Here is a 26,538-nt window from a genome sequence, read left to right as displayed (position 1 = left end):
GACCTTAACTTGTACAGGTGCACTCTTCCAGGGCAGAGGCTGTATCACTTCTGTTAGATGAGGGTAAAACTAAGTGTGCAATAATGTAAAAAATCTTAGACTTATTCTAGCAGCAATGAATAATGAGATATATCAGCTGCTTCAAGAAAATCAAAGTGTCCCTCCAGCCCACAAATCCAACAAAAGAAGCTGAATTCAGTGTAATATGCAAGCACTGAAAGACTTGGTGATTGGTGACTTCCAAATGGACTGTTCCATAAATGTTACCTCTCAAATCTCTGTAGAAGTAGTTAATGAAAATATTGAAAGTAGCTTGTGGGTCAGCTATGAGAAAGCGTTTCGGGTTTCATAACTCCATAGTTTTGCAAAACGTACAATACAAGTTATGTTGATGTGGCATCTTTCATGTGGGAGAACATGAAACAGGACGGGAGGTGTTGTGTCCTCTAGTATGCCACTGTTACCAATGAGAAAGTGACCTCCACCAGTGATGTATGCAAGGCCTGGAGAACTGGAGAATCAGCATGCTTGCCCTCAAGGTGATAATACATCTCTCATGGTATAGAGTCGTCACCACATATCCAGTGGCTGCTGAGAGATTAATAATATTAATAATAATAATCCTTGTATTTGATATAGTGCTTTATCACTTCGTTGAGACATCTCAAAGCGCTTCAGAGAATATACTTTAAAGTGAATTGACTGCATATTTTGTGAGTGAACTATACAAGAGGACAGAACACCTCCCGACCTTTAATGTTCTCTCATCTGAAAGTCTTCACATCAACATAGATTGTATTGTATTGTTTTGTAAAACTATGGACTTTCCATGCAGATAGCTTTAACCTTTCAGCATCCGTTTTCTTTCTTACATTATGATATTTCATAGTTGGGATATCAGTATGAATATGGAGTTTGTGTATTAGTTGTATCTCATTAGAAGTGCATGAAAACTTTGAATGGAAAGAAAAATTGACAAGGACAGTATTCCACCATACGATTCAAAGCTTCATCCACTCCTTAACCAACTGCTTGTCCACAATGAAGGATTATTAGTAGATGTGAAGATGCCCACAGTTGTCCCTACACTTTGCTAAAGGCTGAAGTGTAAAGAAAATGTGGATGAAATTCATTTATGTTATTTTAGCTCATTCAGACATGGTTTCGATGTATCCAGTCATGGTTTGCAATTTGTCCGGTCATGGTTTCAACGTGTCCAATATGTCTCGGGCTTATTTTTTCTTCTAGTATGAACCTCATTACTGAATGCCAAGAACAAGAAAGAGGTTGATATTAGAGAATTAATACATCAAAATGAGCAACTCGTCTTAAAGTATTAGTAATGCAAATTCAAAGGAAAAATATACTTTGATACTGAGTTACTAAAGTATGTTGGTACTAAAATTTGTAACATTTTGAAAGCAAAGGTGAAGAAGTTTGGATTCACATTTCTTAATGAGCATTTTAAATTCCATCCTTAGATGTTTCTGGTCACTACTACTCTTACAACAACAACTTGCACTTATATAGTGCCCTCCACGTGGGGAAGCATCTCAGAGCGCTTAACAGTGACGGAACCTGACTCCGAGCTGTGGTGGGGTGGGAGAGGTGGGGAGGGAGACTCCATTAGCTCCCCATCACCGAACAGATTGACTTCAAGAACTTCTCTACCTCTCCGGCCTCCTCACTCGCCAATTCACTACCCAGCGCCTCCGCTAGATTGGCACTGGACTCCTGCTTGTCCCTCGCACCCTTCGCTCCACAATTGGAAGTCGGGCTTTCAGCCAGTATGCCCCAAAGCTGTGGAAGACTCTCCCTCGATCCCTCCGCCTTGCCCCCTCTCCTCTCCCCTTTTTCACATCCTGCCTGAAAACCTTCCTTTTCACCTCCCTCCACCCCAGCTCGGAGTCAGGCTCTGCTACTGTTAAGCGCTCTGAGACACTACCGTGCATGGAGGGCGCTGTATAAGTGCAAGTTGTTGTTGTATTTATTTTTTCAGAGGCTGTAAGGTTTATATAATGTTTCAAAGGCAAGAATTTTTAAAGAAAATTAAACTAATGGCAAATTAACTAATTTGATTGAAACTGGTTTATCAGAAGAACACAGAAGATGATAATAAAAGAGAAAAACTCTCTCTGAGGAACAACGAATGGCACAGTTCCTTAAGGTTCTGTTCCGGGTCCCCAAGTGTTAACGCTATTCATAAATGACTAAGAAGAGAGCACTTCTTATAACATTGTAAAATATATTGATTGGGAAGATGAAGAATATAAAGAGGATACAGAGCATTCAAAAAGATTTCAACTAATTAAGGAGATATGCCAAGGAATGACAGATGGATTTTACATATTAACAATTTAAGAAGGAGCAGCCCATTAATTCATGTAATTCATGTAGCCTATCTATCCAATTTCTACCAATTTCTGGTGTATTGATCTCAAAATCTAATAACCCTGAATCCTTTCAATTGCTAGCAACTTGCCTAGTTTTTGAAACCTTTGTATTTCCTTATTCTGCCACCTATGTTCCACAAGCCAGTTTAGTGTGACCATTTTTTTTCTAATTTTCTTCCCACTGGCTTATGCCTCTCTGCTCTTGGTCTGGAGTGCAGTTCCATGAGCACTGATTACCTTCTGGCACTCTGAACCTTGTGTTGACTTAAAACATCAGTGGATTCAGCTGACATAAATTATCTGGATTTGAGCCCCACATAACAAAGCTCACATAGTGTTTGCAAGGGTTGCAAATGTTTTACTGGCAGGATCAAATACAGAAAGGTATAGTTACAATCTGGAGAACAGAACTTACTCCTTCGAGGTTTCTTGTAGTTTATTTTTTCCGCAACAGCTACTATATACCCACTTGTTTGCCAAGTGTGGTCGCCATCATCCCTTTTCAATTAATAAGGACTTAAACATTTTCTTAATCCCTTTTATTGTCCTTATTGGAAAATATAGTCCCTTGCTGTAATCTAAATGACAGCAAGATAGTATATCTTAGTCATGTAGCTGGCTGGGAAGTAAATTTAGGGGTTAAACTTTGTGTTTGAAACCCTCTCCCCAAATAATAGCTGATATCAGAAACACATTGAAGGACTCTTGAAGGAATGAGATACCTGGGTATTGTGGTGATCCTTAACTTTCACCAATTAATTCAACAGATATTAATCTTAAGTAATAATAATAATGCTTGCATTTGATATAGCGCTTTTCACGTCTTCTAGATGTCTTAAAGCGCTTCACAGAATATGCTGTAAAGTGATTTGACTGTATATTTGTGGGCGAAACGAAGTAGGTTAGTGAATGATATTTGAAGGATCTAGGTAGGTAGAAAATGCTACATTTTTCTTTACCTAAGCAATGAATGTTGCACCGAGGTTGAGTTATATATTTTCCGTGAATCCACCATTGATGGACGACTTACAGTGATTTAAAAAGATTTTTAAAAATCTTTGTTTGCATTTTGTATGCTAGAGAAAAACCCTCCCACAAAAATTGCAAAAAGGTGTGTCGGCCTGGCGCAGTGGTAGCACTCTTGCCTCTTGAGTCAGAAGGTTGTGTGTTCAAGCCCCATGTCAGGAATTGGAAACACATCATCTAAGATGACACTCTAATGCAGTGCTGGCGGTGTGTGTTGCATTGTCGAAGATACCGTTATTCGGATGAGATGTTAAACTGAGATTACATCTGCTTGTTCAGGTGGACATTAAAGATCACATGGCATGATTCAAAAAGCGAAGGGAGTTTCTCCTGGTGTCCTAGACAACAATCCCCCAAATAAAATTGGTGACTCACTCACTCCATGGCCGTTTGTAGGACATTGCTGGGTGTAACTCACTGACGTGTTTTGCCCACAAAATTCACAGTCAATCAATTTTACATTATGTTCTGTGAAGCACTTTGAGACGTCTCAACGATGTGATAAGACGCTATATCAAATTCAAGAATTATTATTATTTTAAATACCCTGAGGATTAGTATGATTTAATTGCAGAGATATAGATTGTCAGGTGCTAATTTGCTTTGCTGGACTTTGAAATAACAATTCTGATATCCTGAACTGAGATAATATACTCATCATGAGTGCATTTGAACACAGATGAGAATAGATTTGTCTTGATCCACACAAGGCATGCTGGAAAAATGCCAATAAATAATTATAATCCTCTCAGGTTTTAAAATTGCTTGGAGGTTTTGTATTTAAACGGTGTATATGGGGAAGGGAAGATAGTCATGCATTTTAGCAGATAAACCAGTACCTGCTGATACTAATTTTAGATATGGATATTTACAAAGTAGGAAGGCATTAAGTTTTTTTTATTGAAAAATATCTTCTTATTGAAAAAAACTGATTCCACTGATCAGGAAATCTTCATAAGAAAGTAGATAAATTTCAATTTTTGTAGCAAAACACACTATTTAATAAAGAAGGGATAGGTAGTAGTAGTGGTGGTCTGGAGGACGTGCTTGGCTATGGAATGTCGGAATCGAGCCAACTGTGTGTGGTGGTCTCTGTAGTTCTGTACCTGAGCCAGTGGAGGTCCATGGCCTACGAGGCAAATCCCTAGCAGGACAAGCAGCAGGAAGCTTGCCAGACAGCTCTCAACAGCAAGCTGTGTGGTTTTAGCTGGTTAAACTCCAAGAGTGCACAACTCTGACAACCGCACTCTGGAGTCTGCAGGCCTTGGCTCTCACAAATCTGTGCCTAATACTTTCCGGAATTATAATAATAATAATAATCCTTGCATTTGATATAGCGCTTTCACGTCTTCTACACATCTCAAAGCGCTTCACAGAATATGCTGTAAAGTGAATTGACTATATATTTGTAGGCGAAACGCAGGAGCCAATTGCGCACAGCAGTGTCCCACAGACACTCGTGGATTGAAAATTACTAATTTATTATTCTTTTTGTTTTTTGGAGGGATTATTATTAGGCGTATGGAGTAAGGAAACTTGCCCAAGGTTTCGCCCTGCCTGGAATTGAACCCAGGTGTCTCGCTTGCAAGGCGAGTGCTCTAACCACTGAGCTACAGGACTCCACTTGTACTCCATTATGTAAGTAGGGTGCATCCCTCCAGGGATAGACTAGATATTCCATTTCAGACAAGGGCAATTTTCCATGATTAGGTGACATGGATATGTGGAACACTCAAACTGGTTCAAATATTCTTATGCTTGGTGATAAGTTACAACATGTGTCAGACACTGGATTTGTATTGTACTAGCAACTTTGTTCGCAACCAAAGGATCCAGTATGGAATGTAGATTGACACACAGACAGGCACACAGACAGACATTTCGTCTTTATCTATACTCTGCTGGGAGGACTCCTGTGAGAGGAGACTCCTTTTGGGAGGACTCAGTGGGAGGACTCAGCGCTTTAAAAATGTAATTGTGTTGTTGCTGTGGCTTAGCTTCGTCTGTGTTCTTTATTTTGTTCACGCTGCCGCTTGGCTACGTGCATCTTCTGTGACGCAGAATGCCACAGCGCCACAGTCAGCTGGTGTGGCCACCAGGTGTAACTGCAGTGGGTACGGACATATGTAGGTGCTCTGTAATGCACAATGACACAGCGTTACTTTGACTCAGCGGCCACCAGGTGTAACTGCAGCAAAAACTGCAAAACTGAAAATAACCCATAAACGATGGGAGATACCCAAAAAGAAATATGCCCATGTCACTCCCAGTTGAAAGACCTTTCCAATGAGTTATAAATCATGTAAATGATCTCTACATCAATCAGTTAATGAGATCCTTTTTGAAGTGCAGACAGACATTGTATAGATAGAAAGAAAGGTACGCATAAGTGCATCTAAGAGTAATCCAAATTTGATAAGGTGAGGAAAAGACCTGAGAACTGATTTTACAGTCTGTTTACGCTACAATTTGGCTGAATCCTTATCTAATATCTAGCAGTATGAAAACGTCGGCAGTAACAAGTATGATGGAATTTATCCCATTTTAAGTCGACATTCCCAGGATTGGTATATCTATCAACAAGCCTATCACTTTGTAGCAAGGTTGAAAAGAATCCTACTCTTCGAAAAGACCCCCCTACTGCTTAAGGACAGAACATTTACCAGGAAAGAAAAACAAAAAAATTCTTTGCACCTTAACTGCTTCTGTATAATGAAACACAAACTAAAGAAATCACAAAGACACAAATTAAAAATACTCTTAAGCATCGTGATAGATTTCTACATTGTCACACACTGGATTTATCTGCGATAGGAAGACAGATACTCATAAATGAATAGAAGAGTAATCCAATCTCAGGTTTCATATGTTTTTTTCAATCTCCATGATCTTTTCTTTTGTGCTTTGTGATGCTGGATTATTACCTGATAAATTAATTAACAATGCTTCTTTATCCCTTAAAAAATTGACAATTTTATAAAAAGCTGTGGTTGAAGCAAAAAGCATCAACATATTTAAGAGGAAACTTGATGCATGTATTTACGAGGAAACTTGATGAATACATGCAGTTAAAGGGAACAGAGGGGTATGGAAATGGGGATTAGGAAAGGTGGAAGCTCATATGGAGTAAAAACATTGCCATGGACTAGTTGAGCCAACTTGTTTCCCTACTGTAACATTCTATGTAATTCCACTGAATACAATACCTGGAGCTGTACAACATACTGCTGGTTGGCTACTAACATACATAAGTTTTTAACCTAATTTTAACCTTTGAGTCATGCGGGGTACAAGGCTATATGTTTGCAGCATGCTGCTCTTATATAAGAATGCAATGCAACATGGCATTGACTAACAGATATGTTATCGTTCATATATTTAAAATGCCAATTTAATGTTCAAAATCATTGGGCCATTGATCTTTGTTTAATTGGAGTGATTTTAGTGAGCCCTATGAGGACTCCTTGCTACAGTGGCTAAGTTAATACTCATTCATGCATATGAAATTGAGAATGATAGTAAAACAAGATAAATTACCCCCATAGATGAACTTTAGTCAAGTGTTTAATAATGACAAATATGAAAAACATTATTGAATCAGTAAGATGAGCCGAGCAGTTTTCCATAATTTGATAGATTTTGAGAAGATATTGATTGAGATAGTGGTGACACTGAGAACAGTAAACAGGTCCACTCAGATAGAAGGGATTCAAATTCTTTATGTTTGTGTACTCATAAATACAGCTCTTTCGAAGTTTGCAAACAATTTTTTGGTCAGTCGGGGTTTTGCCAATGAGCCAGGCTTGCTCGTCTGTTGTCAGCGATGCACAGAACCGTCTGGCTCAGAGGGTTGATATGATTCTGACATTCCTCATTGCCAAGGAGATGCTGCTTATCTTTCCTCAAGGAGAATCGTCACTAATTGGCAATTCCTGTAATACCCTTATTTCCTAAGTATCTATCTATCTCCCTTTAAACATCCAAATTGATTCTGCCTCTCCAGTCTTCTGGGGCACTGCAGTCCACATCTTCACAACCTTTTGTGTGAAGAACTCTTTTCTGATCTCATGATCTCAATGAGCAGTAGGGTTTCTGCCGTATTTTTAGTTGAAACCTACAGCCAAAGAACTAAACTGTAGAATTATGATCAGCAACATTACAATGTTCAGTTCTTGAATATTGCTTTATGTTAATTTGCTCTTTGTAAATACTGCAGGATTTCAAAATAGTTCACGTTATCACAGCAATACAGTATTGTTACTGTAATGATGTACCATTTTTATGTATATGTAAAGGTGTCAAATCAATTTTTCTATTTTAAAATATTAATTTTGAACAAATTCAGTTGAATATTTTGATGATGATTTCTGGTTGAGTTTCATAAGGTTAGTAAACTCCTGGAAATGGGAACTAGTTGGTGAAATAAATCTGTGTAATTGTTTGGATTTTGTGTTCCTCTAGTGTATATATTTAGTGTAGTACACAGACTGGTTGAATTAGAAACTGCTAAAAAAAAACATGTGGCTCGAGGAACAGATGGTGCTGATCTTCTTCAGCTCAATAATTAGGTGATTTTTGCCCTCATAATTTCCTCAGTCATTATCTGTTCCTCCTAACCAAAAATTTTTTTTACAGTGAGAGATTGTACCTATAATGTAAATGTTTGGATCAAGAATGTGCTTCTTCTAATAACACTTGTTTTCACTGACTGAAAATTGTGCTTTAATCAGAACTCTTGATTGGTCCTAGTGTTTACTTTGAAGTACGACTTAGTTTATGCAGCTACCTATGGTTTCTTATTGTTATTTAAATAGAAATATGCGGAGCCCCACTGAATTGTAAAGAGCATATGGTTCTCTCATAGCCAGTGGTGTGAAATAAGAAGACTGATTAACATTCATGCATCGTGGAAGCATCATTCCAGATTTGTAAAAGGTTTCTTAAAATACTGTTACTTAGTTTATAAATATAGAAGGATATAATTCATGGATATTTTAGTTGCTTTATTCTTTGTGTAAGAATAAATTGTACTAAACACATTTAGCCTGTGGTACCTTATTACAGCTGAGCAACCTGGTTAAATGTTTGATCATAATAATAATCTTTGCATTTCATATAGCGCTTTTCACGTCTTTTCGACGTCTCAAAACGCTTCACAGAATAGACTGTAAAGTGAATTGACTGTATATTTGTGGGCGAAACGCAGCAGCCAATTGTACACAGCAGTGTCCCACAAACAGTCGTGGATTGAAGATGACCAATTTATTATTGTTTTGTTTTGGAGGGATTATTATTAGGTGTGTGGAGTAATGAAACTTGCCCAAGGTTTCGCCCTGCCTGGAATTGAACCCAGGTGTTTCGCTTGCAAGGCGAGCGCTCTAACCACTGAGCTACAGGACTCCAAATGATGCTGTTTTATTATTTATTTTATTGTCAAGATTTACCGTTCACATTTTATCAACTTATTTAAATATCATTACGGTTTTGTAAAAGGAAAATAAACTGGCATTTTGATTAATAATCCTTGTGTCAGAAATACTGTAGCAGTTAGTCTTTACTACTGTTTATTTAAGCAATAAGAAATAATGGAACCAGTCAAAACCAATATTAGTATCTTCATTCCTAGATATTGATTCAGTGTGTTGCAGCAAGTAAGACACCCAAGATTCATCAAGGGAATATACTATTGGTTTATATTATAGGTATTCCTTTAAAAACTATCCTTGCATTTTAATATGATCTTGTTTTCATTTTTTCCTATTTTAATTGACAGAATGCTGGAGGATGATCTTAAAATCAGCAGTGATGAAGAAGAAAATGAACAGGTAAGATTGACAATATAAAGCAATGAACAGCTTATAGTATGTTGATGGTTGTACCATGTATCAAAATGGTCTATGATGCATTATATATTCAACCATCACAATCAGAAATGTACTGAATTATGGAGAATGAGACCTGTTCATCCACAAAGTTTGATGCATTTAATGACAATTGGAGAATCACCCTCCAAGATATTTTACATGTAAGTTTCAAAAGAATAGGAATCTGAAATTCCACTTGTCACTAAGTGCAGTGATGTTGAGCAGAGTGCTATTATAATCAAACATTGTGACAGCTGCTACATCAGGAATCTGTTATCCATATTTCATTCTGTTATTGGATGCATCAGTTGTCTCAGGATAAAAGATTATGGACCATTTTGGCTTACAGCTTTATTGTGGTTACTATTAATAATGATGTCATGTATTACAGGTGACACATTTTGTATCAATGGAAAAATAGATTTAATATATAGTGTATGTTACAGAACATAATATTTCAAATGAAATGCAAAATTATGTTGACATGTGTGTATACAACCAAACAAAAGATCTTACCTTGTCATTTCCAATTATCTTGATAAGCTCAAAAAAAGCAAAGACAATTGAACCATTTTTATGCAATTTTTTCCATTATACAATATCTGGATACATTGCTTTTATTCATGCAGATCATTGTACAAGAAATGTCAATAAAACTGTTTACAGTCAGTAAGAAAGACTAGATCTATCAACTTGACTTGCATGATATCCATACTACGTTGCACCTCTTAGTTACCCTTAAGCAGGAACAAATTAGGAACAATGGTTCAAGCATAACTGTACATTCTTAGCAAGTGTATGCAAATAAACATTAAAGTTACCATATAAACTTGATAGGAACATATCTACTTCCAATGATTCCTAAGTGGCATAATAAAACAATTCTGAGATTTAAGGATCTTACTTGCAGAAATAGTTCATATATTTTAAAACCCACATAAACATAGGAAAACAGTAACAGGAGGAGGCCATTCAACCCAACGAGCCCGTTTATTAGATTTTGGCAGATATTTTAATCCTTGCATGAGATGTTAAACCAAAAGCACATCTGCCTGCTCAGGTGGACATTAAGGATTCCGCGGTACTATTTTAGGTCATCTTAGTCACATTGTATCCGAATAGGTTGTTTTCCATAATCCATCAACAATCATATTTAGATATTGCTTACATCACATGGGGTGGTATCTATACTTAAAAACAATAATTAGCTGCTTCATTTTGTCAATCTTTTTATTTTCATGGACTCCTGTTTTGCGCAGAAGAGAGCTAATGGATGGGATGATACCATTTAACTGTGATTGCAGTCTGAAAGTTATGCGGGTAGAGCAATTAGTCTTTGATTAGAACTTCCACAGGAATTCCTGTAAAATAAATCAGGGAGAGACTGGGTAAGATGGAAACCTAGGAAAGATCAATGAAGTGATGAGAGATTGACTGTTGGGCACCAAGACCATACATAAGCAACATTGTAAAATCGCTACAACAGTAGTGCTGAAATCTGAGACCTGTAAAATACCAACCACCACTGCAAAGAGCTGCATGCCAAGTATAGAGAATCTAAGTAACATTACCTTCTTACATCAATGAAAATTTAAAACTTAAAAAAGAAAAAAAATCTAAAATTATATGGTGCTGATGTATTCTGGCACAGTGGGTCTATTTTGACACATAATAAATTGGAAATATGAAATTGGATCCTCAGGTGGTGAAATTTGCTATAACTTCTACATTATTATTCCTTTAGCTTTAAACATATTTTCTTAATAAGTGTTTAAGAAAAAAACTCCAGCAAAGCAGTTCAGTTTAGCTTTTGATCCTTAACTGGTAAGATTCACCAGTCTGTGAGTTATACATACTTAAAAAGGGGTTCCATGTTCTTACCAATCCAATTTATACATATAATAAATGGTACAGTTTAATAAAATAGCCCAAGAAACAATTTATTGTAACAAATTGAAAGCTAAGCCATTTATAAAACAGACCAACTTTGCTACAAAGTTCTTTTTGTGACTGTTGAACTGTTGGCTGTTGATGTTCTGTAGAAGTGAAAATTTATTACATACATAGTGAGTCTACATTCAGGCTGCCAGCTCTGACTAAATAGATCCATTGTATTCATCCGTAATTTGTTCCCTTCATTCAGCAGCTCACTGCACTTCCACATCCTCTGGGATTTATCACTGTTGACTCCTTGGTATGTGTGGTTGCATTCCACAGATATTTTGTAATGTTTCAAAAGGCCAAGTTTTAGTAGCACCCTTGCGCAAACTGGAGATGAAGGGTTTATTAAGCGAACAAATTGATATTATAGATTATTTCTAGCTGGAGCTGTACTACAAATATAAATCAATCTTTTAATATTTTTCCCATTTACTGTGTTGTGAATTCTTATCAGCAATATTTGCCAAAATAAGTGAACAATATATTTCTTGATGATGGATTGTAAAAGATGAGAGGATGGAACAATTCCAAGTTTTCCTCCAGTTCAGAATTTAAATGGCATTTTTGACATTTATGTCATCTTAAGGGCTCTACATGCTGTGATTTTGCTAGATTGAAGCTGTCTGTGATATTAACAATGTATGTTTTCATGGGGCTTTCTGAAGTGCAAATGATACATGTATTTCAAAGATTGCACTGTTACCAATTTACTGTGCAGTTATATATTTCCCAAGTTCATTTCAGTCAAGGACTTAGACTGCCAACTCCCTAACCAGCTGAATTGGTAATGTTCGCAGCATGAGGAGCCCTTTTACTGCAGGCTCCCTCGCAATCCTTGTATATCAATTTATATACAGTATTTTTGAAAGAAAAAATACTCAGCTTATTTGAAAGATGCTGTGTTATCACATGTCAGTTATGAGTTTAGAACTAGAAGTTTCCTCCATGCCAAAAACTTTGAAGTTGCTAAATATGTTACATTGGAATTTCAATTATCTGCCATAATCAGGAAGTCTGATAATCTACTCACCTCTTTGACCTAACTCCTGCCTCCCTTCCACCTCCACAAATAGCCATTCTGTGGAACTTTCAATTATCTCGGGGTGGGGGAGTAATAATAATAATAATCCTCCCATTATGACAGATGACTGAGTCTGCACATTATCATAAGAATCCTGAAAATTAGATGTCACAACATACAAGCAGTTATATTAAATTATTTTTGTGTAAAATGCTTGGCTGATCATGTATGCAAAAGTAACAACCCTCACAAGTTGATATAGTGACTTATCATGTCAAAATATCTCAAAGTGCTATACAGAGTTTTCTGTAAAGTGTAGTGACTGTATTTTTGTCAGTGAATGTGGCAGCCAATTTATACACAACAACGTCTCATAAAAAGCTATAAAGTGAATTTTATCTGAGGGATTGCTTGTGAGGATACCAAGAGAACCTTCCTTTCCTTTCAAGTGGTGTTATAGGATCTTTAACACCCATCTGAATGGTTAGATGGAGCTTTGGTTTAACGTCTCATGTGAAGGATGGCACCTTTGACAAATCTTATTTTAACTGTTTGATTAGCTCCACCATAGCATTGGAGTGTCAGCCTTAGATTATGAATTCAAAGTCCTGACATTTTTATTTACCATTATTGGCAAGTTATTTGGATGCGGAAAATACCATTATTAGGAAAATTTAAAAGGAAGGCACAGTGTAAGTACAATTACAATTAGTAAGTTATGGCAACTTTTAAAAATTGGGCCCATTATCCTTTGTTTCTACATAAAAAAAACTCAATATGGACATGCAGCATTGAAAGATGTTTGGCACAGATTAATTTGGACCTTTCATTTAGCACATTGAAACTTGAAAGCTTGTTGATTGTTTTGCTAAGTAATTTTGCTGCAACAGTGACTGAATAGTAGATACAATCTCCTGGGACTTAGAAGCTGACAAATGATTGCAGTTGGCAGGCAATAGGACTTGTTTCATCTAATCGACTAGGGGTAGAGCTGGAATCTTTCATGAATGATAAATGAATTGTACGCAGATCAATGAACTTGGCAGTAAATGTATCCATAACCCATTTCAGCAGAGACAAGCCGGGTCCCTTTTGTTGTATGACTCAGGAGCTGGTGAAATTGAACAATTTAAATGATTTACTGTGTGTAGTTTCTCAGGTATCAGTGGTACAAGGCAACGAAAATCCTTCTGCTTTGTGATTTGGCACTGTTTACCCGGGGGTGAGAGTCCAGGCCTACAAATCTTGTTTTAACCGTTTCATTATTATTTTAATGTATCTGGAGTGTAGTTTACAGAATCAATAAGCTTCACACAGATTGAGCACTTGTCTTTAAAGCATAATTTTTAGAGATGACTTTAAATCCAGAAGCTTTAAATCTGCAGGATATTTTTCAGTATTTGATCTGGGACCATGGGTGCAGAAGTGATAAAAATCTATGAAGTATCACTTACCTTTTATATGTTTTGTGGTATTTATTTCCAGATTATCTTTGTGTGTTGTTTATCTGGAGAGGGAATATAATCAATATCACTGAGAAAAAACACATTAAGTCAGGTCTTTTGGAGCACTGAGAACATATTTGCAGGATGTAAGACTCCAAATAGAAAATGGTACAATACCAGTACTCTGGCGACTATGGTAATGCAGGTCAACAAAGGATTCCTTACAGTGGGTCTTTCTTTGTTAATGATTTCTGGTTATTTTTAACTCGCTGCATGATTATTTTCAGATCTAGATTAATGCACAGTTTACTGTGTTCTGCAATGTATTTCTGTCACAGAAAATAACCTGATTTTTTTCTCCCTTCCAGCAGATGCCCCAGAAGTCTGTACTTAGGACTATTCCTGAGAGGTATTTTTCATTTTTTTCCCCTCTAATACTGATATATTCATATTATGTAACCTTTTGTGGACTGCAGAGGAACAAATTACAAGTGCAACAAAGAGAAACAAATCAAACAATATTGCATTATTTTGTTCAACCAATATTAACAATTGTTCAATGAGATTATTAAATATTGAATATGAAATGTTCAACAAGATCCAGGTAGTGGAATTACTGTGCTGCACATGGCTTGTCATCATGATCTCAATACAGGTCATAAGGGAAGACCGTGAGGATTACAACAGGGAAAAAGGGAAGGAAATGCAACTAACTTTCTCAGTTACAAGTCATTCTGGTAGTGTTTGAGTGCTCTGAGTCTGAGTGAGGTAAATGTCTACGCACCTGTTAGGTGCATGAAGTGAAGGCTATTCAGATGGGTGGATAATAAATTCTAAAATGTAAATGTGAATTTTGAAAAACATTTTGTTGATACGTTTTTGCTCATTCTATTTTATGATTTCAAATTAGAAACAATTTTGAAGTTTATTTTGCCAGAGCTGTCTATATCTTGATTTATATCGTCTCAATTATTTATTATATATTATATATAATGTATTCATTATATATTTATTATATATGTATATGATCATGATATTTAAATATACCAAAACACTTCTTTGAAAAATGAGATGTTATCCCTGGTACTTTTGCCTCCAGAGTAAAAATAACTCCACAGGGTTTGAATATTTCATGTTCTTAATAAAATAAGTAATTGGTAGTGTGATATGAGTCTTTTTTAAATCCATGCACATCCATTTTTAATTTTACAAAATAAAGGTCTAGATCAAATTTATTGTCCTATTACAGATTATTACATTTGATTTTTGTTTCATCTTAATGTATTCAGCAATTAAAATTTACATTTTACTTGCAAGTATTTAATATGTTCCAGATAGTATTTTATTTTACTTTCTAATACCGTGCATTTTAAGAGCAACAATCTCTTTAGATGGAGAAAAACTCAATATACTTCACAAATGCTATGAATGAGCAGAGCAGAAATTCTTCCTTTATGAGTTTTCCATGCTTCCCCAGGGGACTCGGATGAAATAGGAAAACTTGCCCCAGGAGCAATCTGACTTGAAATAACTATTGTAACTTGATTGAGCTAAACTTGTTTCTCTCAGTTTCGAGTCCCATACTTTGTGTTATAGTTACAGGATTTTTTCTTATATTTCTCATTGGCCACCTTGTCTGCTAGCTTGAAATGCAAGGAAACATGTTTATACTTATTCTGAGTTGCAGGTTTTACCAAATGTGTATTTTATTTTAAGCGCTTTAAAGTAACATTTTGTAACTCTGCAATCGTTATGGGTTTATTGAAGCAGACCGTAACTGGTGCTGCAGACTCGCACTCATGTTTTGGATTTATTTTACTCTAAATATTTCCATAAGGAAGGAATATATAAATCAAAATGTCTTGCGGTCTTTGATTTCAAAACAGTTTGAAATGAATCAGCTCACAGCAACTCAAAATGACTGTGAATTCAGGTGGGGGTTGAACCAGTTTGGGTTAGAAATTCCACCACCAGGGTCTAGATTTACTCTATTAAAGTACAATAACACATCTGCTTGACACATCTGGAACTCTCTGCCAGTCCCCTCCTTGTCCATCTTCGGATCACACCAGAAGATCTTCCTTTTCGACCGTGCCTACAGTCACCTCCCCTCTCTCCCTGGCTCGGCGTTGAGTTCCATCACTATTAAGCTCTGAGATGGTACAATGTGTGAAGGGCATTATATAAAAGCACGTTGTTGTTAAAGTAATATTTTAGAGTGTACAGAATGTATTACATTTTTAAATGCAGTTCTTAATTTTGAAGCAGTTTTCTGTAAGTTACTTTTAAGAACTGCAGAAAACAGGTTCCAAAGTTAAAACTGAATTCACCAATTTGCCAAATTGTACACACTTTGAAATGGTACATTAGCAGAGTAAATCTCGACTCAGGTGGAATTTTTCCCCATATAAGAATAGGAATAATAATCTTTGCATTTGATATAGTGCCTTATCATGTCTTTGAATCGTCTCAAAACACTTCACAGAATATACTGTAAAGTGAATTGACCGTATATTTTGTGGGTAAAATGTGGCAGGCAATTGCACGATGCAGTGTCCAACAAACAGTCATGGACTGAGTGACCAATTTATCATTATTATTTATTTAATTTTTTTTAGAGAGATTATTACCCCCAGGAAAGCGATCCGCCAATCAACTAATAATCGGGATTCTACTTAATGTTAGGTAAACAGAGGCATGTGGAGTAAGGAAACTTGCCCTGCCTGGGAATCAAACCCAGGTCCTCTCGCTTGCGAGGCGAGTGCTCTAACCACTAAGCTACAGTTCTCCACATATGTGCGTAAAGGATGACAAGCCATATGATATAATAATTATAGCAAAGTGGAATGATCTCTTGACGATGAAGATGTGATCAGGGCAATGAATGGGTTGAAGATTTCATTCTACAGCTCCCCATTGTGTATTCTTCTCATATAGCAATTAAAATGACATAGTAAAAGTTAGATTTTAATTTTGAATGGCAACTAAATTGATGCATGGATTGATGAGTAGTTCTAGTAATGTTATTTATGAATCCCCCCACCAAAGTGCTAAAGGTATAGATATTAGATATTTTATACTTTGGATATGAAAAATATAAAATCTGATTCATGGAGGTGACCTACCATGTCGTTTGAATTGTGGATATTGTCTCTTTGAGAAATACCTACCCATATGAGCAATCTGTTATGTTTAAGTATTACTACTGTTATTCAGAACTCAATCAATAACAAACAGGCTAGTCTTTTTTCTGTACCCAGACAATGGCAAATTTGAAAATTAGATTTAATCATTTTGTTACAGAGTTAAATAATCATATTAACTTTGTGACTCACTGGTTCAGTCCCATGAGTTAAACGCTTAATTCCCATTCAGAGAATTTTGTAGGTGATGATTTATTCCCATTTAGAGAGAAGAGACAGCTCACATAACTTAATAAGGAATATTAAAATACATTGTACGCCAATACCCACCAATACTAAATAGAATTCGTGTGCCATGTGCCACATGTAAAATGCCCTTGCATGTTGTATAAATAGAACACACAATGGAATACAGTTAAATATATGATCAAAAATAGTAGAATATCTTTCAAGTAATATGTTTCTCAGTTCTTTCTCATGAGTGGAATAAACTCAATGTAATACCCTTAATTTAGCTGAACTAAAAGTAAATCCCTAGATTATACCTTTCAATTGCCAAATGTTCTTCTTGTATTGAGTACTGCAGCAGTACTGAACCTCCACCACATATAAAAAGATACACTGTAATCTAATATCAACAGGACTACAGAACGTGCAAATTGCTTTCTCACACTCAGAGACAATTTGCTATCTGGTTTGTATAATTTCACATTTTCTTAATTTTCTTTAGGCTGCAAAGAAAAGTTAGTAATAACAAGATTTACAATAAATAGGTTCTACTGCATATGTTTTATCTCCTGGAGTGACATCTCCCCTACCCCCATTCAATGACGGAGAACATTACAGCTACTCAAAGCGCTTTCCAAGTGCATTCAGGACCTGTCAGTGAGGCTGCCTACAACCTGCTAGGCATGCATGAGAGAAGAATAGAAGAACAACAGTGCATCCTCCACCAAGCAGCTGCTACGACCTGCTCGCTGTCAGCATTCAGATTTGCAACCTGAGTGATGTGCAGCATCTGTAGCAAACTGGCACTTAGCCTCATAAAAACTAAGCAGGGAGCCATTCACTTGGTTAAATACTGTGAACATCATTGCCACTGTAATCACAGACCAATGTTGGTTCAGCTCTTCAGATATCCCTGGGGTGCTCCTGTTTGGTATGGTTTGAAGGCTTTACCAGTACAAATAAGGAGCTGTTTAATGGAAAATAGAATGCTTTTAAGGTAAAAGGTAAACAATGGCTCGGATATGTTATATCATTTGTGCATATCTCCTAAATGTATGATGAAAGCCAGGTTTTTTTTATGTTCTCCAATTTGGAAAAAATAGTTATTTGAAAAACAAAGAAGTTATGTTGCTAATGAAGAATACATTTTTGAGAGTAGGATTTGAGTAAAATGTATCTGTATCTAATGACTACACTCGCAAGTAGTTGAGACTTGCAACTGCTTAATAGCAAAATCTGGAATCTAGTATTCTTATATATAAAGATCAGCATGTTGTATGCAAACTCATGTTTTAAAAAAAAATAATAATTTGGTCACTCAATCCACGAATGTTTGTAAGACCTGCTGTGTGTAATTGGTTGTAACATTTCGCCCACAAAATATATAGTCAAATTCAATTTACAGTATATTCTGTGCAGCGCTTTGAGACGTCTCAATGACGTGATAAGGCACTATATCAAATGCAAAAATTGTCATTATTGTGTTAATTTTTTTATATTGTATGTACTGTAGTCAGTGAGTTTGATAAATGGAAATCGAAAACAAATCCTCAAATGCTAAAAATAGAAAATACGTCACATGCACAAAACCATCAATCCATACGTGAAATAGAAAGAAAGTTGAATATTTTCTCTTCATTTTATGAAGTGTCACAACCAAAATGTTAACCTACCTTCAGTCAGATAATGATTGATCTGCCGCTCCCTCATACCATATGGACCAGTTTGTCTTCTGATTGAAGCACATCTTATACTTTGTGGAAAACAAAAGAGATTCACTGTCCCTTATTATATCCACATACATCCTGGAAAATAAAAACCTAAATGGGGTAGAGGAGCAAAGGGACCTTGGGGTACACATACACAATTCACTAAAAGTAGCAACGCAGGTTAATAAGGCCATAAAAAAGCAAACCAGGCATTGGGGTTCATTTCTAGAAGGATAGAAATGAAAAGCAGGGAAGTTACAGTAAACTGCTAAAGACCACACTCAGAATATTGTATGCAGTTCTGGTCCCCACATTATAGAAGTAATGTAGAGGCATTGGAGAGGGTGCAAAGAAGATTCACAAGGATGATCCCAGAACTGAGAGGTTATACTTATCAGGAAAGGCTGAACATACTTCTTTTGAAAAGAGGAGGGTAAGGGGTGACTTGATAGAGGTCATTAAAATGATGAAAGGTTTTGATAGGGTAGACATAGGTAAGATGTTTCCACTTGTGGGGGAGACTAAAACCAGGGGCCATCAATATAAAATAGTCACAAATAGATCAAATAGGGAAGTTAGAAGAAATATCTTCACACAGAGAGAGTAGAATTTGAGTAAAATGTAAAGTAGTGGGTAGTGAGTAGTGGGAATGTGGAACATGCTACCACAAGGAGTTGTTGAGGCAAATAACATAGATGTATTTAAGGGAAAGCTAGATAGGTACATGAGGGAGAAAGGAATAGAAGGTTATGCTTGAAGGCTTAGTTGAGGAAGGGCAGGAGGAGGCTCATGTGGAGCATAAACACCGGCATAGACCAGTTGCACCATATGGCCTGTTTCTGTGCTGTATATTCTAATGTATTCTAATGTATTACTTTTGAGGAAAAAAAATTGGAGGTTGGATTCAGAAGAGGTGGGGGCAAAAGGGATGTGGGGGTGGGGGGGTGGTGAGCAAAGAAGTGGTCAAAGAGGAACATCTTGAGACAGACCTTGAAGAAGGCGAGGGAAGAGAAGAGGCAAAGGGACTCCAGGATGGAGTTCTAAAGACTACAGAACAACAACAACAAAATGACATTTGTAAAACGCCTTTCACATCGGGAGGACATCCCAAGGCACTGGACAGACAGAGTTTTGGACCCTAGCTGGGGGTCAGGGTCAGGGAGGGCGGAGGGGAAGCAGGGAGATCGAAAGCACAGTCGGAGAGGAGGGTCTTGAGATGGGTTTTGAAGGTGGCAAGGGAGGGGGCAAGGTGGAGGGACTGCAGGATGGAGTTCCAGAGGGTGGGGGCAGAGTGACAGAAGGCCCGCCTGCTAATAGTGGGACGAACGGGGCTGGGGACGTGAAACGCTGAGCGGAGGGAACAAACAGGATGTAGGGGGTTAGGAGGTCGCAGGGGTAGGGGGCAGCAAGACCATGGAGGGCTTTGAAGGTGAGGACCAGGATCTTGAACTGTATCTTCTGGGTATCGGGAAGCCAGTGGAGTTGGGCAAGGATGCGGGTGATAGTGTCGCAGTGCCTAGTGGGGAGAGGACATGGGCTGCAGAGTTCTGGATGATCTGCAGCCTACGGAGAGAGGAGTTGGGGAGGCCAACAAGCAATGAGTTTGCATAGTCGATCCTCGATGTAATGAAAGGATGTATAAGGGTTTCGGCGAATGAGATACTGGACTTCAGAATTAGAAAGAGACATACAGCGAGATGTATGACACAGAGAGTTGAGAAACAGAGAAAGGTAGACACACACGTACACAAAGAACTAATATCAGCACTGATTTCATATACACAATATGACTGGTCCCAGTTATTGCAAATATTGAGCTCTCTACCGTAATAACATTACTTGTGAAGACCTTTAATATATTCTTAGGATAGAGTGCCATCTTATGGCTGTTTCACTGAGGGTTAACTTCAAGAGAGGCTGAATCTGGTTAATTGATAAGACGGATCTTCTGGTGCTACTTGTCTTCAGATCCCAAAGACAATATAAGATTGAATGTAATAGAAAAATGCAAAATGCATGGATGTATAGATAAACTTTTTTTCCTGCAGTTTATTCTGAATACTGTATTTTTCACTCATCAAATGGTTTGTTATGAAATTACCACCGTACCCCCCACCCCCACCCTCCCCGTGCACCAAAAGGAGAAGGAAAGGAACATTACCGCTTTGGCGAATCCATTCATCAAATGTGTTTTTATGGGCCAAGCACACTTCTGATTCATTTGATAGGTTCGGTGAATTTGGCCCTGTGCGCCTATAAATAAATGAAATAACATTTAAATGATAAATAGTGACAGCATAAAATTATTTTTTACTTTTAATAATTGCAGAGTTTATTTAAAAATTCGATCTCCATGTTGTGTAGCATAAGTGAAAAGCAAAGTTTCCTTAAAAACATGCATATGGATCCTCATCAGAAATTAGCCCCTCACAAATGTGAAGGATAACCCCTAAAAATTCAATTCAATTGAAGCAAGACAAATTTTTTAAAAGAATTTTGGGCCCAGTCAACAAACTAATGAATCCTTACTCAGAGGCCACCCTTACATAAAGACCATTTTGGTCAAGTGCCCTGAATGGTTGCCTAAAATAGTTCATTTTTTTTTAACATTACTTAACACATTACTTGCTATGTTTTAGCAATTGAACAATCCATTATAATTACAATTAGGAGAATTACTATGTAAAGTATAGTTTCGCCCACAGAACAGTCACTATACTGTATATCCTGTGAAGAACTTTGAGACATCCTCCGGACATGAAAGGTGCTGTTCCAAGTATAAGGAGTATTATATTACTATATGAAAGTCTCAAAGCATTAGAACCATGGCCTAACTTTTCACATACCATCTTGAAACATTACAGTTGCATAAAAGTTAGCATTTATGTCTATTTTGATGCCAATTTCTCTGCATCTCTTGATGGAAAGAAAAGATTGAGATTAAATATTTAGACGTCCTATTCCAAGTTGTCGTGACAGAAGAAAATAATTCTCCATTTTGTCCTACTCCACTTCTTCTATATGGTTGATCAGCTTATTCAATATCCCCTTTTGTAGCCAAGGAATGCTTTGTTGTGACAAGATAGCTTGCAGCAGAATATAACCCCCCATTGTTGGCATTGATAATAATAATAATAATCCTTGCATTTGTGATATAGCGCCTCATCACATCTTCGAGACGTCTCAAAGCGCTTCACAAGATATACTGTGAAGTGGATTGACTGTATATTTTTATGAGCGAAACGTGGTAGCCAATTGTGCACAGTAATGTCCCACCAACAGTTGTGGATTGAGTAATTTTTTTTAGGGATTATTACCCCTGGAAAAGCAATCTACCAATCAACTAACAACCGGTTCCAATTTACTGTTTTGTAAACCGAGGTATGTGGAGTAAGGAAACTTGCATAAGGTTTCGCCCTGCCTGGGAATCGAACCCGGGTCCTCTCGCTTGCGAGGCAAGCGTTCTGACCACTACGCTACAGGATTCCACAAATGAACAATGTGTACCATATCAGATGGTCGGATGTGGTCATTTCTTTTTCTTTGTACTTGTCATAGAAGTTCTAGAAGTTTGTGCAGCAAGTACAAGACAATTAGGAATCTCAATGTAATTTTGTAACTTGGACACTGTTTCCATGAATTATCATAATATATGTAGGTGTTGATTTTGCATCTGAAAAATCCTTGTGTAACTTTTGCAGAATTGCGAAGCATTCAAAGCAAAGCGTCATGACAAGTTGGTGTTCTTCTTTGACTTTAATATTCCATGAAGACACCTGTAAGTTTTAGCTCCATACAGATGAATGGCTGCAGCATAAGTATATGATGATATGTATTGCCTCAATGACCTTATCTTATATAGATTTTTGTTCGTGCTGAACAAAAGATTGTGTTTTCTTATTAGCTGGTCAATTGTAGGGAATTTACTATTACTGGTCATCTCAGTACATATAACTTTGGAATAGCAATGAGCTAAAAATTCTACCCACGGTCGAATGATGGCTCAGCAGTGTGATTGAAAAGTAGTGAAGTGTTGCAATAGCAATAATGTCATGTTCTTACATATTTACCACACAGATCAGTAAAATTATAAATCTATTAGATGTCTGCATTCCATTTCTATACAGAAAATGCCAGAAAATCAGACAGCAGATTTTGATATGAAAGAGACCCATTCCCCCAAGCGCCCTAGATGTAATGATCTGATTGTTAGGGGCACTGTCCATGAAATTAGATTAATGAAGTCTTGTAGCTCAGTGGTTAGAGCACTCTCTTCGCAAGTACCCTAACTCTAGAAATCTGGGTTTGATTCCTAGCAGGGCGAAATGTTGGACACGTTTCCTTACTCCACACACCTCTGTTTACCTAGCAGTAAGTAAGAACCCGGTTGTTAGTTGATTGGCGGATCGCTTTTCTGGGGGTAATAATTCCTTTAAAAAAAATTGTGCGCTTCAATCCATGACTGTTTGTGGGACACTGTTATGCACAATTGCCTGCCGCGTTTCGCAAAAAAATATATGGTCAGTGTATCCCGTGAAGCACTTTGAGAAGTTTCGAAGACATGATAAGATGTTATGTCAAATGCAAGGATTATTATATTATTATCATTATAAGATGCAGCAGAATATATACTTCCATGATATTGTTTTAATTGAGACAACATGCATTTATGGGTATATTGTTAAAATAAATTTTAGTTATAGGTGAATCCCCGGAAATACAATTGTTTTTCGAACCTACGTGTCTGGCACTTTTCAGTGAACTGTAAACTCATGTTTACAGCACGAGTACAAGCCATAAATCAGCTCATGCTTTAAACATCTTAAAAAATATGAGAATCAGCAAGCAATCTAATGTCAGTTGTGACCAAGCAGTTAATATGGTCCAATTAGCAATTTTACAGGACAGAGGTTTTTCTCTGCACAAAAAAAAAGTTGCATTTTGGACGTGTATACAAATCGCTCTTTTTTCCAAACTCCCTCAACTTCTGTCACACATCATAACTTCCAAAATGTACTGAATGGAATTTCAGGGCCTTTGTGGCAAAGATAGAAAATTGGTTTGGAGATACGGCAGAGAGTTAGGATAAGAGAGGTATTTTCTGATCAGCAGGCAGTGACAAGCAACATTCCCAAGAGATCAATTCCTGAGTTCCATCTTCTTGCTCTTATGTATAAATGTCCTTCATATGAAGAAAGGAGAATATAATTTTAGAGTGACACTAAGGTGAGGTAAATTTTGAAGCAGAGAACAGAAAATTGCAAAAGGGAATAGACTGATTAAGTGAGTAGGCAGAATGAATGGCAGAAGACATTCGGCAAGGTAAAGTGTTAGACAGTAGATTTGAACAAAAGAATGACAGATGGGAATATTCTAAATGGAAAATCACTTGGGGTTAGTGAGCAAAGGGATTAGGGGAGCCATTATATAAGTTATTAAAAGTTAATTCACTGGTGCTGAAAGCAACCAGAAAGACTAATGCTGTGTGCAATTGGCTGCCGCATTTCATCCACAAAATCAGTCACTCCACTTTACAGTATATCCTGTCTCAATGATGTGATAAAACGCTATGTCAAATGCATGGATTATTATAGGATTATTATAATAGGATTCTAGGCTTCAAGAGAGCTATAGAACATATCAACAGCAACATAAAGCATAAAATTCTACTGCAGTTACAGAGGGTGCAGATCACTTCTCATTTGGAATGCAATGGTAATTCAGCAATAATATCAGGAAATGAACTGAGGAATTTTGGCCACATCACCAGGTTGACCTCACTAGTGAATTTGTAGTGAGGTCAACCTGGTAATATGGAATAAATAAAAGAAATAATCCTTGAGGTTGATAAAGTGTCTTTCACATTGGCAGGATATTTCAAAGTGCTTTACAGGATTACCTATAAACTGTAGTGACTGTATTTTTGTAGGCAAACATTGCAGCCAATTTACGCACAGCAATGTCCCACAAACAGTCACAAAGTGAATGACAATACAATTCAAATTTGCATTTATAGAGCACCTTTCATATCTGGAGTATGTCCCAAGCTGCTGCACAGTCCGGGGTTTGCACCCGAACAAGGAATGGAGGTGGAGGGGGTGTGGGGGTGCAGAGGGAAGGTGGCCCAAAGCTCAGTCAAAGAGAAAGGTCTTGAGGTGGACCTTGAAGGAGTCAAGGGAAGAGGCGAGTTGAAGGGACTTCAGGATGGAGTGAAGTGACGTGAAGCAGGCTGGTGCCTGCTGTGTGGCAGGGTTAGTACGGCTTGAGGAGATTGTAGAGGTAGGGTGGGATTTAGAAGTCAGGGCGATCTAATAGGGAATGGGGAGTTAGGCGAGGATGGGGTAGAGGGTTGATAGGCTTGCAGAAAAAGGGCACGAGCTGCAGAGTTCTAGATAATCTGAGTTTGTGAAGGGAAGAGATCTTCTGATGGTGGCTACTGGGCGCCATCCACTTCAAAAGATCACCATGTTCCCCTGTGTCTTGGCATAACTCTTGCTGCATTATGACACATTTGAGATATCTTCTGGGGGGTATATTCCAATGCTTTTAAAGTGGTAGAATATCAAGAATAGTGTAAATCCCATTATTAACATGTCTCTTGATGTTCCGTACACATTTTCATATCCCAACAAAATTGCTAAATTTACTGACCTGCGGACTTTCTGCTTGTAAATTAATTCCCCAGCTGTAAGGCCAGACATCTATCTACAACTATATTATGCAGAATGTGGTACACTATGATAAATTAAATCACCTTCTCAGCGGTCTAGTATTGTGCAATAAATCCCTTCACCTGTTCTTTCTGAATGGCTCAATCTCTTTAAACTAGGTAGTTCTCCTTTATAGATCTGAGCTCCTGGGGATGCAGAGGAGAGGCTTCCTCCGACCCATCTGCAAAGTCCAGGATCAAGCAGTGAGGTGGATTTGTGGCAAATAAGGGAAGCGGCTAGAGGGAGGGAGGGCTCCAGCCTACACTGACCTGTAACTAAGCACACTGGATGCAGAGTTGGCTTCACAGCAAGCCCCTCACATGAGGACCTGGATTAATCAGCTGGTATAGAGTAAGGCTGGCATTGGACTTGGACCTCAACAACATCAAGGTGGCTGGCACATCATAAACTGTCCTGTAAAGTTCCTCCCACCACGCTGAAGGCAGATGTCCGCCTGATAGCTGATGAGGAAACTCTGAGGCTTGGGGTGACAACTTCTGGAAGGCGTTATTTGGTATCTGAGTTTGTGAACAGATGTTCGTATGTCCAGCGCCTGGAATCCACCTTGATTGGCCTGCAGCGAGGCAAGCAGCTATTGCTTAAACTCCGCACCTCCATTTGATGGAACCATTGCTCAATGGAAAGGGATATGTTCCCGATCTGTGGACAGCAAGACGGTGGCAATGCTCTACGCATTTCACCCGGAAGAATGCAGAAATTCCTTGTACCTACCATCCACCTAGTGAGGGCTCAAACCCACGCTTGTTGGATGTCGAACTAGTGACTATCCTCCTTAGGGGGGAGATAAGCGGGGTCCCTTTGGAGCTGAACTGAATGTCGGAATCAAACCAGTCCTCTGTGACAGTCTCTAGACTAGTTCCTGAACCAGGTGGATCTGCAATATTCCGAGGCACTGTTCATAACAGCATCGGCAGGACCTGGAGGAGCAGACCAGTCACTGGGGACAGGAAGCCATCCCACTCAGCTCCTGTTAAGCCTATAAGCAAAAGTCTTAACGGGTAGAGTGGTCCTAACTGGACAAGCAGAAAAGCTTGCCG

General features: G+C 37.7%; 1 protein-coding gene across 1 annotated transcript in view; it reads left to right on the top strand.

The window, feature by feature from the left end:
• aff3 (AF4/FMR2 family, member 3) overlaps nt 1-26,538 on the top strand; it is a 263,454-nt gene that overhangs the window by 190,186 nt on the left and 46,730 nt on the right. The window contains exons 8-9 of the mRNA XM_007885859.2: nt 9,193-9,244; nt 14,059-14,099. Coding sequence (XP_007884050.2) covers nt 9,193-9,244; nt 14,059-14,099 — 93 coding nt within the window. The remainder of the gene's footprint in view (nt 1-9,192; nt 9,245-14,058; nt 14,100-26,538) is intronic.

The sequence above is a fragment of the Callorhinchus milii genome, unplaced genomic scaffold (genome assembly GCF_018977255.1).
Source record: "Callorhinchus milii isolate IMCB2004 unplaced genomic scaffold, IMCB_Cmil_1.0 Scaffold4, whole genome shotgun sequence".
In the NCBI taxonomy this organism is placed as follows: Eukaryota; Metazoa; Chordata; class Chondrichthyes; order Chimaeriformes; family Callorhinchidae; genus Callorhinchus; species Callorhinchus milii.
This window is presented reverse-complemented; position numbering and strand designations above follow the sequence as displayed.